The sequence below is a fragment of the Camellia sinensis genome, chromosome 11, assembly GCF_055761805.1.
Source record: "Camellia sinensis isolate YWXY chromosome 11, ASM5576180v1, whole genome shotgun sequence".
Lineage (NCBI taxonomy): Eukaryota > Viridiplantae > Streptophyta > Magnoliopsida > Ericales > Theaceae > Camellia > Camellia sinensis.
In genome coordinates, this window is record NC_138971.1 from 91,166,466 (window position 1) to 91,180,473 (window position 14,008).

A 14,008-nucleotide genomic window follows, 5' to 3' on the forward strand; every position below is an offset into this window, starting at 1 on the left:
TTTTTTTTTTCATTTCGTCCCTCTTTAAAGGTGATTGACCCCAAATCATTCAATCCGAACGGGTGGTCAAGATCATTTTACAATAATTCTAAAAAAATCTCTCTCTCTCTCTCTCTCTCGCGTGTTCTTGGGTCGAAATAGCAGTGAATTGACTTCTTTAATTGATTCTCTATCTCCCTATCCCGGAGTTATTCCAGATCTCATATCAATCATTTTATTGTCATTAAAAGGAGGTTAACAAAAATTTTGAAATTCCGTGAAGAATTGGAACAACAACTACAATACAACATGAATTACAATATGAAAATAAAGATATAAAGATGATTTTGGTACATAGAATCAGATCTACCAAGTTTGTCACATTTATATTCCACAATCTAAACAATTCATAAACACAAACAAACAAACAACATAGAAATTCGAATACACCACATACAAATATAAAACCATAAACAAACAAGAGATCCAAATCCGAAATTTGTGGATCAATGCTTCTTCAAGAATCCTTCAGCCATCTTGAAGTACTCTCCATACCCACCACCACTTCCAGATTTGCCATCTTCATCCTCATCACCACCTGAATATGGACGTGGGTTTGGATGTGAATGCGATGATGAATGAGTCGAGGTGGTGGTGGTGGTGTCTCCGGAGGCGTTGGTGGTGGTGGTGGTGGTGGAATGGGAAGAGTGGTATTGGTGAAGATAATCCTCGGCCTTCTCGACGTATTTTCCGAAGCTCTTCTCCTCCAGTTTGCCGTAATGAGAGGCGGCTTCGAGGAGATCTGCAGCGGCTCCGGCGACTCTGCCCGTGTCCACCGTTTCGTGGTTGAGCGCTGCTTTGGCCGCCTCGGCCATTAACTTGGCGCTCGAAAGCAGATCGGAGGAGGCTGATTGCAGCTGTTGATCATGATGTTGCTGGTGCTGCTGCTGCTTTTCGGGGTGATTGGTGCTGGTTTTGTGGTGGGAGTAGGTTGAGTCCATGATATGATCTGGTTGTTTGGATACCGAGAAAATGAGATCCAAACAACAGAAAATTTTGTAGGGAAAAGATGTTGATGCTGAGGAGTAGACAGATAAATAAATATGCAGTTGGATTTCCAGTTTTGCCCTGCTGTTGCTGCTGCAACGAAGCTTCCTCTTTTGGGGTTATGAGCGTGTGTGCGTGTGGTCCTTAATTGATTGAGGGAGGGCATCGAAGACAAATTACACTCAGTTTTAGTGGGGGATAACTCTTGTCGTGTCGGCCACTAATGCGTTCTTTGTGTGGCTACTCCACTTGTGTTTGACAATTGACCTCTTCCTCTTAAAGTGATTATTTGGTGATTTTCGGGTATGGTTGTACATCACTCAAAGTGGTTTGAATATCTAAATTGATTTTTTATTTATTTATTATGAAAATTTATGTAAAAAATTATAGAGGTGATTTAATCTAAATAAGTTAATAAATTAATAAATTATAGCTTAAAGGGTTGTGGCATTTTGGTAAGATTTTAGGGTATAAGAGCTGAGGTTCTAGGTTTTACACTCCCTAAGGCCAACTCCTAGGAGTTTGGTGCAGTGGTTATAGGACGGTTCTCTAAGTGCTGGACAACTCGTATTCAGGACTTGGTGTGGGATCACATCCTAGCAACTGAACTCTCTGACTGAAATGGTGTGTACGTTGTAGAGTCGATGCATACACTCAAGGTTTGCCCCTCTTCCAACTCCGATTAACTGATATTAGGTAGTTAATTCCGAAATCGGTGGAGGATGGGTTTAAGGAGTTTACTCGTTAGCCAAATAAAGTTAACAACTTATTTTTTTAGATATTGCCAAAAAAGACTTTATTATGTGACAACTATCAAGTTGTTTTATACTAAACCAAACCAAATCTTAAGTCCTATCAAATGTGATCGCTTATATGAATCCTTCTTTCTTATCCGACTCTATTAACGGCTATTAGCTTAGTTAAATTAAGAAGATTCATATCTCTATTTACTACATTAGCCCACGTTAATCTAGGTTAGCTATTTTCCCTAATATTTTCATCTACGGTCACTATATTACATCTCTTCATTATTGCCTTTATTGGTCTTTATTGTATATAATCAAACCATCTCAATCTATTCTCTCTCAACTTATCTTCTATTGATATTACTCCTACCCATTTATGAACATACTCATTCCTAACTTTGGCTTTTCTAGTCTTGCTACGTATCCACCTTAGCATTCTCATCTCAGCAACACTCGTTTTATCTACATATTGTTCCTTACTTTCCTAACATTCTATCTTATACAACATCATTGATCTAATAACCGTTCTATAGAACTTTTCTTTTAATTTAGTGGGTACTCGTTTATTGCACAATACCCTAGGCACACTCCTTCACTTAAACCACCCCGCCTTAATTCTATGGACCACATCCGTTCCAATCTACCCAACCATTGTGATAATCGATCCTAGATAACGAAAATATTCACTATTAGGTAGTTTTTGGTCCTCAATCTTTATTTCTCGTCTACTTCCACTGTTATTGTTACTAAAATTATACTCCATGTACTCTGTCTTAGTTCTACTTATTCTAAATGCTTTAGATTCAAGTGCTTCTCTTAAAGTCTTCAACTTAGTGTTAACTCCTTCTCTAGTCTCATCTACTAACACAATATCATCTGCAAAAGCATACACTATGGTATATCATCCTGAATATTTCTTGTCAACTTATCCATAACTAAAGTAAAAAGATAAAGACCTAAGGTTGATCTGTAACAATCTTTCCTAGGAGATCGCTTAAGCGGTCAAGTCGGTTGCTCGAGCGGAGATGCGGAGCTCCCAGTAGCTTGCCTATTTGCAGGCAAGGCTGCTCGAGCGGTGAAGTGGTCACTCGAGCATAGAAGTGAGGTTCAGTAGACATCTCATTTTTGATCGCTCGCAAGACTTCGTAAGACTTGGGCTCTTTGTCCTGAGCACTCGATCATGAAAGTGACATTGTCAATGGTTCAAATTCTCAATGAAGGAATCCGGTTTCGAGCTCTAAACACATCACAACCTTCCATACCAAGCTGTTTCTATACCCCTAGACCACAAAAATCCATATTATAGCACTGTGTCATCCTACACTGAGCCTGAAACAGATGAACAGGGGAGCACATTGAGGCTCGATCGTGCCTCATTTGGGGCCAATTGTGGCCATTTGGGGCCGGTCGTGCCTTTTTGGTAAGAAACACTATTCTGGGCGAGAATTCGCCAGCAGTCTATTTTTGAAGATATTTTTGACATATTTTGCTCAAAGTCTATAAATATGAGGCTTTGTCTCTGTTTTGAGGGTTGAAAACTTTTCAAAGAGCTTAATACACCCTTGAGAGCTCCTTCTTCCTTTGCTAGTTATCTTTGAGCAAGCTTATCATCCTTACACTATATCTATACACCATATGCAACCTTAGAGCAAGGGCTTAGAGTCTTTGTTGAGGATTGAGAATTACAATTCAAACTTGAGAGTGCCTTTGGATTGAGTTTGGTTTACAACAAGAGCATGTTCTCTTCAAGAGGTATAAGCTTACCACCTTTCTCTTCGCTTTCGTTTTAGTCTTGTTCTATCTCTTTCTTGTGTTTTTTTACACTGTTTTGGATCCATTTCAAGTGTTGAAATTTGGGGTTGAATAGCTACCAAAGGTAGAAAGGCTTAACACCCTTTCTTGCACCTTATTTCATAGCTCATACCCTTTGTTCTTGCACTCTTTTCTTTGGTTTTTTACACTGATTTTCAGAGTTTAAAAGGGCTAAAAAACATGGTTTAAAAGTCTCAAAAGTGGAGGGGTTAGCCATCTCTCCTTGATTTTGCTTACTAGTTTTGTATCGCTTGCTTTTGTCTAAATTTTTGCGCACTTTAAACACACTTTTGGCTACTATTTTTTCACACTTTAGGGTCTGTTTAGGGTTATTTTAATTCATTTAATTAATTCATGCTTTGAATATTTTGCTTGTTGTGTGATAAGTCCTCATGGCTTTGGTTGTTTAGGACTTAGACACCGAGCCATTCGAGTTGATAGCCTTCTTTACCTTTATTCCATGTAGAAAGTCTCACTTTTCTAATAAACCAACTTTGCATACTCATTTCTGTAACCTCCCTCCTTTCTTAGTTTTTCTTTGTTTGAGAGTCATTTCAAGTGATTGATTGTTATTCAAGGCATGAGAAAGAGACCTATGCTCAATGGCTTAATCTTTATGGAGGTTCATCGTCAAGGCATAGTCTTCCTTTCGTGCTATGGATCACTTCTCATTTGACATTTCTTTTCATTTAGTGGACTTAATCATCACTTGGGACAAAATGAGTAAGTAATGGAAAGGTAAGTAAAAAAGGACTTATAAAATTGGTTTAAAATCAATTCAACCAACATAAGGAAGATGCTTAAAATTGGTTGGATTTGGTCGGACGTTATGCCGAGTCCATTGCTTCAAGAGTCATCATATGTTACTTCATGATGTTTTGATGAAACTTGAGGCATGTCTACCTCACTCTTTGAGCTAAATTCATGATAAGAGGGAGGGGTGGTCGCATTTCATTGTATTCATGAATTTATGTCCAAATCATATCCGATACCATCACGCAATTAACTTGCGATCATTGATGGATTCGGAATTGAATTCACTTTTCTCTTGAGTTTCTTTCTGATAGAGAAGAGCAGAAAGGACAAGCAGGGCATAAAGCTACTCTATCTGCACTGTTTTCACATCAGAGCACAAAAACAGGTTTTTGCATGAAATTAGGGCATGACCGGCCTTGTTTGGACCCAACTAGGCCTCATTAGGGGCCGGCCGGGCTCCAATGTTTGGTAAGCAGATCATTTTTGGTAGAAATAGAGGGCAATGACTGAGGGTGAAGTAGAGCAGTTTGGGCAAACAAAAAAGTTTTTGAGTACTGTTTTCATCTGCGCACATACGATCTTTGTGAATTCTTATTGTTGTAATTGTTGCAAGTATTGTAATATCATTGTTGTAATAGTTAGTTAGCTATTCATTATTCATTCGATATTGTAATAGTTAGTTTAATCCGGACACTCGGACATTCAAATCCTCTTGCACGAGGACAAATATGTAATACTGTGGTGTATGTCTTCTAACCCCCATTTCTTTCTCCCTTTTATTTACCTGCTTACAATGGTAGCATAGATTATCATGTTTCCTTAGCATTTTTCCATGACTTGCATCCACTTGTTTTGTATACATAAGGGTTCGGCTCATCATTCTAACCAATGTCAAAATCAAGTTCTTTGCCCGAATACATGCTTTATCCCGTGTCCTGAATTAAATCAAATGACATGCTAGTAGCTGAACTTGTTATTGCATGATTGTATGTGTCACATTAGTCATATTGCATTATTTAGGAGCATGCGTGTTTTTTAATTATTTTGCTCTGTTTGGCTTGCCTTGGAGTACTAGGTGAGCACTTAGTGCTTTAGCACCTTGTATTGTGTGTGATTGTTGCCATGTCAAACATGTTTTCCATGAGGCTAAGTGCTTAAGTGATATACTTGTTTGAATGCCGGTGGATGAAGGTCATTTTACTTAATTTGGAATTATTTGATTAAATGTCAATACAAGCTCGCTTTTTGATACGTATTCAAAACACTTTTTCAAAAAAAAAAAAAAAATGAAATCAATGTATTTCAAATTTTGTGAATTGATCTATACTTGTGTGTATCACCTAGTAAAGATAGTATAAATAATCAGAACAAGAGCATATAATGTAAATAAGAATCTCATCATAATTAGTAGAGGCCGATCTTTGATCGGGGGAGTGGGTTCTCAATTTATGACCTTCCCCTCTCATACCTAAGTTCCGGAGCCGAGACACTTTGGTGATGACGGACTAATGGCCTTTTTTGTACGAGTCATGGGTTTTTTAAATTTCTAAAAATATTTAAGTGGCAACTCTGTAATTTGGCAAAGCAGTCCATTTTTGGCATTTTTGATTCAAAATTGATTTTCCAAAAGATTTTCCGGATTTGGAGTCATTTATGTTTATCTATTTCACATTGCACTTGTGGAATCAGATTCAGAACCACGGGAGTCTGAACTGTAAGACTATCATATCCGAAAGGAGCACGAAAAGCAAGCTACAGATTCCCAATATTTTTCCTGTAGCTCTGCAAAACTTCTGGAACCATGCGTTTACTGCTCGAGTGATGGAAAGTTTGCTCGAGTGATCTCCTTGTATTTTTTCACTTCGCTCCAACGATGGAAAGTACACTTGAGCGGTATTGTAGACCGCCCGAACGTCCCGACTCCGCGCACGAAGGCGCGAAATCGTTTTGTTCATTAGCTACTAAAGTTCAGACTCAATGTCACGGTTTTGAATCTAATCTTGCAAAGTGCAATGCAAGATTGATAAATCACCAAAGAGTCCAAATCTGACAAATCGTTTTGGAAAACTGATTTTAATGAAGAAGTGCCAAACATGTACTGCTTTGCCAGATACAGAGTCGCCACCTAAATATTTTATTTTGAAAAATTTAGGAAACCCTGACTCGTGCCTAAGGCCACGTGTCCGTCATTACCAAAGTTGCCTCGGGAACTTGGGTACGAGAGGGGAAAGTCATGCAATGAGCACCTTCGCTCGCCCGATCAAAGGATCGGTCTTTACTAACATGATATTTTGTTTTTGAAAACACACGTGTTCTTATTCCGGTTTATTAGCTAACCTTACTACTCGCACAACATACAAGTATAGACTACATCGCCTAAATTGGAACAAAACATCTCATGTTTGTTTATTTGAAAATGGTTTGAAGGTGCTACTCGCAAGTAAGCTAAGATGTGGATTTTGCCACCCTCAAGTGGGCTTAGAAAACAAGATTTTGCCACTTCGCAAAGTGGGCTTAAAACTCGCATTTTGATGAATTGTTCCAATTCAAGCAATCCAACTTTCATCCACCGGCATTTATGTAGTTGAACATTTAAGTAGTTAGCCTCATGGCAAGCATGCTAAACATGGCAACACTTACACGCATGAAAGATGCTAAAACATAAATACTTACAGTATACTCCGACCCAAAACAACAACTAGTTAGAAATCATGCATGATCCTAGTTTATGTTAAAAAAAAAAATGGCTAATGCAATACATGCAAAATGTAACTAAAAATAGGCTTGGCTATTGTAAGATGGCATATGAAATGCAACTTAATAACATGCTGTTGAACACGTATTCAAGCAAATGTATTGAAATACAATGCGGTTTGTATGATGCGTTGAGCCCGATGTATGCAAGACAGATGGATGAATGCAAACATGCAAGCATAAGGATGCTAATCAAAATATGACCTAGAACTAACCATCGTAAGTGGTTAAGTAAAAGGGAGAAAGACGTGGGGTTGGAACACATTCACACACTCACGCACACTTATTACAAAATTCGCCCTCTCGACGGTGGGTCCGAATGAGTACACTAAGCTAGTCTAACTAATCTAATAATCTAATTAGACTAATTATTACATAATCAAATTGAATAACTAGCTAACACTAAGCTAATTATTACAACACGTTAACTAATTAATAAATTAGCTAGTTTAATTACAAATTCAAAAGCTAATTAATCAAGTAAAGCTAATTACAAATTACAAAGCCTCGGCTCAGTTCTAAGAGTTCAAAGATGCATGCTCGATCGCCTCCCTCGGAAATCCGTTACCATGCCTCATGTTGCCTCTGTTTGCACTGTTTTAGACTTCTGAAAATTGTGCCAATCTCCAAAACACTTCTGATTCACTTCATGGACATGCTGAGAGGTCATCGGCCAAGAGGTATGGCCATCGGCCAAAGGATAACGGTCATCGACCAATTTTGAGGCTATCGGCCAATTATTGATAGCCGATCGGCACACTAGATAGCCGATCAACCATATCTTCTTGCAAACTCTCATTTTTGCTGCAACAGAGCACAAACAGAGGCATGGCAATGTATTTGCAAGAAAATGTGTGTGCAACTACACCCCTTATCATGTCTAAGGCTCCAAGGTGTGTAATGCTTGGCTCTCGAGCCATCAATCACGTATTTCAATGCATGATGGCCAAAGAGGCCGAGTTGCACAAGTCGATGCCAAATGAATGCACAAAAACACATTAATGCCTTAACCTCTATCATGCTTGATCAAGAGTGTCGGCGACTAAGAATTGAGGCACGTTTCATCACTTCAAGTATGAAACGTCCCTCGTTTCTCGTGTTTGGCTTAACACCCAAACCAAACACAATGCAATGCATGCACAACTTAACAAAGCTAATGGCACGCAAACAATGTAATGCAACATGAGCATGCAAGCACCATGCAATGCAACTCAAGCATGCAACAACAATACAATGGAACAAGCATGCAACAACATGCTATATATCAAGCATGCAACAACATGCTAAACATCATAAACATGCAACAACATGCGAATAATAATGTTATGTGACAATATGCAAACAACAATGCAATGGCAAGAACCATGTAATGCAACACTTAGTGGACTTAAACCGCATATGGATAGACCTAAGAGGGTCCAAAACAGTGGCCAAAATGCTATGAAAATGAAGTACGAAAGCATATACAAACATGCATACACTTTGGTTCACAAACAAGGCATGAAGATAACAACTCTCAAGCATGAGCAAGGAGTGATAAACATGGAAGTGTGACAACTCTAAGTGCTCTAAAATCTGGTATGAAATGATACCAAATCATTAAAACGACAAAAGCATGGCATGCTAGAAGGCTCAAAGCTCGAAATTAGCATAGGCACTTGCACTATAGCTATGCAATACATGAAGCATATGGCCAATGCAACCTGAAATAGTCCTAGAGCATGCCAAAATGAGACTAAAACGTGCATGAACCAAGGCTAAAACATGCTAGCATGAAGGACATGAGGCATGAACTCGCAAGGCTAATAAGGAGTATTACACTACACCTATCAAAACCAAGAATGAGGTGACTTCAACAACAAAAATCAAAGTTATATCATGGCAAAATGAGACCAAATACACACTGATATGGCAGCTTACAAGCATAGGCAAAATGGCATACGCAACGGCTCATTCTTAAGGCATAAAGAACCAACTTTTTAAAGCATTGAAAGAGTGACAAATGTAAGTGTATGATCACACTACATGTACTGAAATCACATTTCAAATGATGCCAAATCATGAAAATAGTCCAAGTAATGCATGCTAATGGACTCAACACACAAAACTAGTGAGCTAGATTGAACCATGGCTATACAAAGCAATGTATATATGACCAAAACAACACAAATAAGAGCTTAAGCATGGTAAAACAAGGCTAAAAGCTTCTTGGAGTTAAGCCAAAATCATGCTGGAATGATGCTCAAAGGCATGATGCATGTTAAGGCAATGTAGAGGATTGCACTACAAGTGCATGGTGCATGCAAGAGGCTATCAAACCAACCTTAGACAGAGGTATATCACGCTGAAGTAATGTCTAATACATGCTAAGATGGAGCCAAAACAAGCTTAACAATCATGTTACTTTTATGAGTTATCAATACAAGCATATATGACAGAAGGAGAGGGGATGACCCTCTCCTATTTAAGGCCTCAAAACACACTTTCCACCACTGAAATTCCTCTAGAATTCAGTGGTAGAAAGGTCATGCAAAGACAAAGACAAAAGCCTAAAGGGGTGGCCCAAAACAAGGAAAAACAAGGCACTCAAGGGGGTAGGTCACCCCCAACACCAACAAGACCTTAAATAATCATTTCAAACACATGAAAATGAATCTTTTCACAGTTAAGAGTTAAGCCAAAATAAGCATGCAAATAAGGCTAAGTAAGCAATGAACACAAAGCTTAAAAGGAGGTTAGTGACTCACCCTTGTAGAACCACTTCAAAGAGGTAACTCCAGCAACTTTCTGAGCTAAAAACCAAACTTAGAGTTCAAACAAAACTCTCAAGTACCTCAGCAACAAGAGTATGGTGTTCTAGTAGGTGCTTTAGTGCAAAAGTGTGAAGAAATTTCACTTTTGAGCACAAACAAGGGTATATATATATATATAGAGAGAGAGAGAGAGAGAAAATATAGAGAGAGAGTGATATATAACTTCTATCTCAATTTTTCAGAACCTCTGGAAAGGGAGAGGGGTCTCCCTTCTTATAGAAATTCAATTCCTAAGCTTGTTGAACAAGCTAAGGACTTGAATCAATCCCTCCATACACGTGTATGACGGATGAAATCTGTGCTTACCAGCTGTCACAGTTGGCACAAAAATATCTTCAAAAGCAGATGGAAAGGTCTCGGCCAAAAGATATGGCCGATCGACCAAAAAGAGTGCCGATCGGCCAAAAAGAGTGTCGATCGGCCAACACTTATGGCCGACAACAAGAAAACATGGCCGATGGCACAAGGCCTTAGTCGATGGATTGTAGGGATGGCCAACAAGTCACCCTCTTCCCTCAGAAGCAAAACCACAAATCCTTGGTCCACAACCAAGCACAAAACAGACAAGTTGAGAGATCTTAAGGCAATGCGCGCAGCTGAAACCTTCGGGAACTCAAAACGAACACGAGCATGGATGATCATCGAGTGTTCAAACGATGACGTCCAAGTCTTGAGGACGGTCAAAAATGGGCTGTCTACAGGTATTTTTGGTCTAGCACACTTAGAAGTCAATCCAAACTCATTTTCTCCTATTTTTTCAATATCTTCTATCCCTCTCTCACCCATTTCTGAAACCCTAGCCTCTAAACACTTGATTCCTCTTGGTTTCTACCAATATTCACCTTAGATGTTCAAAGGGGGTTGAAGAACAAGTATAGATCTAAAGTTCTACTGATTATTTTCTCATCTTTTGAAGTTGGAGTTGGGTATTTACCATTCGCCTTCAATCTTGAGGTAGGGGTACTTTTAACTCCTTATATCTTTGATTTGGGATATATATGTGGTGTTTTCATTATAGTTATTGTCAAGACCTAAACCCACCTCTATGGATTAGAGTCATAACTGGCCAGTAATCATGAGATTACCTACGACCTTAGTTAGAAATCAGATCATATTTAATAATGGGAGGCCAAATTGCGGAAGCAGAACTTGCAAAGATTGTCCAATGAACTGTGTAGACATGACTTAACCAAAAAATTTTATGATGTATGTCATAACTCACACTATACAAATATGCATAGTTTGTATTATATAAGTCCAGGATCATTCAAAAATTAGTATTAACAAAAACCAAGGTTATACACAAATTTGGTCACACATGACCACAAAAGAACAAAAGGAAAAACAAAACAAAAGTAAGGCCTTTTGCGTGAGGCGACCTTGGTTGACTCTTTAAAACTCTGTTTCTCATAGCTCACTGGGGCTGGGGGCTAGACATCCCGCTGCTCACCTACATGCGTGTAAATAAAGAGTGAGCCAACGCCCAGTGAATAATATCAAAGTAAAGGAGTTCATGAATAAGATTCATTTAATCAAAATTCATAAACTAAATTTGTTGATAGATATCAAGGCAAAACGATCTCAGGTCCAACATATCCTATATCGTATCCATATACAAACGACCTCGGGTCCAATTTGTATTTAAAAAACGACCTTTGGTCCATTATATGCAAAATGACCTCGGGTCCAATTCTTAGGCAAAATGACCTTCAATCCATCATTTGAGAAACAACCTTGGGTCCAATTCATGTACAAAATGACCTTGGGTCCATTGTATGCAAAACGAGCTTGGGTCCAATCAATTCATATTCACATTTGTGCGCACTTTTAGATCCATGATCATGTTCACATTTGCCTTCGTATTCAGAATGACCTTAGGTCCAATCAATTCCTTATTCAAAATGGCCTTTAGCCCATCTAACAGTTATACAAAATGGCCTTAGGCCCAATTTATATCCTCTTCAAGTAAACCGAACGACCTTGGGCCTATTTCATATTCATACATCAATCACTTCACATATTCAATTGCGAATCAAGCGGATAGAATAGTCATTCGTAGTATCAATTCAGAAGTTCAGAAACTTACCACGCAAGTAACATTTAGAAAATAATGCATACTCAAAAATATCTTTACTAAGATATTACTCACATGTTCCGGTGCTTGATTCGCCCTTGCACTTGACCCTATATAATTCATAACACATTGGGTCATAATACAATTCAATTCGTTCTTTAGTTTACTTAATTTTCTTAGGCTTCTTTCGTGCCCTTTAATTCATTTAGGATGCTCAACATGTTCCTAAGAATACTCAAAAATGGAAGAGAACGGAAATTGGAATATGAAACAGCTTTTCAAAAATTTCTGTGCAAACACTTCACTAGGAAATTGGAAAAAGAGAAGAAATTGTGCGAACAATTCACTAGGCAATCAAGTAAGCCATAACACAACCCTCTCTTTTATTTTCTTTTTTTCAAATACATGTTCTTAGAGGTTCTACATATTATTTTCAGATGTGCTTTAATGGTGTTCTTGTGTTAAAAGTGAAAAGAATTGAGCCTTGTCTCACCTTTACTTGGGTTTTTTTCTTAATCGGTATAAAACTATCTTTTTCTACACTGATTTCTCATAATTTCCAAAGGCACATCTTCAATTCAAATTTTTGAGTTTAATATATATTATTTAGCATGTTTTCATCACAAGAAAATTGAAAAATTATCCATGATTACCCTCTTTTCTTACTTTTTCTCTTATTTCAAGCTTTGTACTCAAAGAACTAGTTTTTCAGCCAACTTGCAAAAATTTTAGAAAGGCCAAGTTTAGGAAAAATCTAAACGTGTCTCTTTAACTGCAATTTTTAAAGTGCACAAAATCTGAAATTTTACTTTTGTTGGTGAATTTATGTTATTGACTTCATGGATGTGTTTGTTATCACTTGTTCATGTCTTTGAATAATATTTGCATGTGTTATGGTTATGTTCCTTATCTTATTCATTTGATGATGTTCATGCTTTTGTAGATATTATTGTCTTGATGTGTTGTTCTAACTTTAACTTAAAATATCTATCTCAACGGGAAACTTAATTAAGATGGTAATTGGGTTTTTGATTACTTGAATAACGAAGAAATGATTTTGTAATTGTGGGGATATATTTTCTGAATACCAACACGTGGCATGGTGACGCTGACGTGTCAGCCGAGGTGCCACGTGCCCTGGTAGTTAAGCCGAGGTAATCTCGGAGAAGCCGAGGTCATCTCCGAAGATATCGGAATCCGAGATAAGGGGCAAGAGTCCTAAGGCAAAAAGGGGACTTAACCAAGATAAGGATAAAGCTCTTAGGGAGTTTATCTTTATCTCTTAAAGAGTCCAGAGTAAACAGTAAATTAGAGTTCATAGAAGTCATACTTCTAGTGGGACTTGGATTGAGTATATTATAAAAGAGAGGCACCCCCGTGGGTCTAAGGTATGCAATTTATGTTTTGAGTATTCAGTTTAGTACTTGATTATCTTTGAGAGATATACTGACTTGATCGTCGGAGTGCCCCCGGGTGGAAGAACCACCGCCGGAGCTTTTTCTTTCTGTTTCAGGTTCCCTAAGCCATCTATTCTGCCTGTGCTCTCCAGCTGATCACTAAACGGGCAGTGTGGTCAGATTTTCACCCACACAATTTGGCGCCGTCTGTGGGAACGAAGGAAGAATAGATGGCCAGTAACGGACAGCAGGAAAATATTGGGGATGACGCTCCCACTGGGAGTGGCAGACCAATTGACCTTGACATTGAAGGAGATAACCACAATGCAGAAGCCCGTGACCAGGGTCACAGAGAGAACGACGTCATCCCAGAAGGCGACACGTCAAAAAGAGCAAACCAAGGAAAGTACTACAATGAAGATAACCTCCAGGTATGGAGGGACAGGTGCCTACGGAGGGATGAGGAAGTAAAAGAACTGGCGAACAAGTTGTCAGACCTTCAGTCAGTCGTCAACTTCATGATGCAGAATAATGTTATGCAGCCACCATACCCGCTGCAAGATACGCTGATGCCAGCAGCCAACACCTAGAAGGGTGGAAGAAAAACAATGCCCGAGGTCCCTCAGCATA

At 38.6% G+C, this 14,008-nt stretch overlaps 1 protein-coding gene across 1 annotated transcript; it reads right to left on the reverse strand.

Moving 5' to 3' along the window:
* Positions 1-264: 264 nt before the first annotated feature.
* On the reverse strand, positions 265-1,469 carry LOC114278010 (uncharacterized). The gene has a single exon (XM_028219979.2). The coding sequence runs from the start codon at positions 978-980 to the stop codon at positions 486-488; it is 495 nt and encodes a 164-aa protein (XP_028075780.1). The 5' UTR covers positions 981-1,469; the 3' UTR covers positions 265-485.
* Between the last annotated feature and the right edge of the window lie 12,539 nt (positions 1,470-14,008).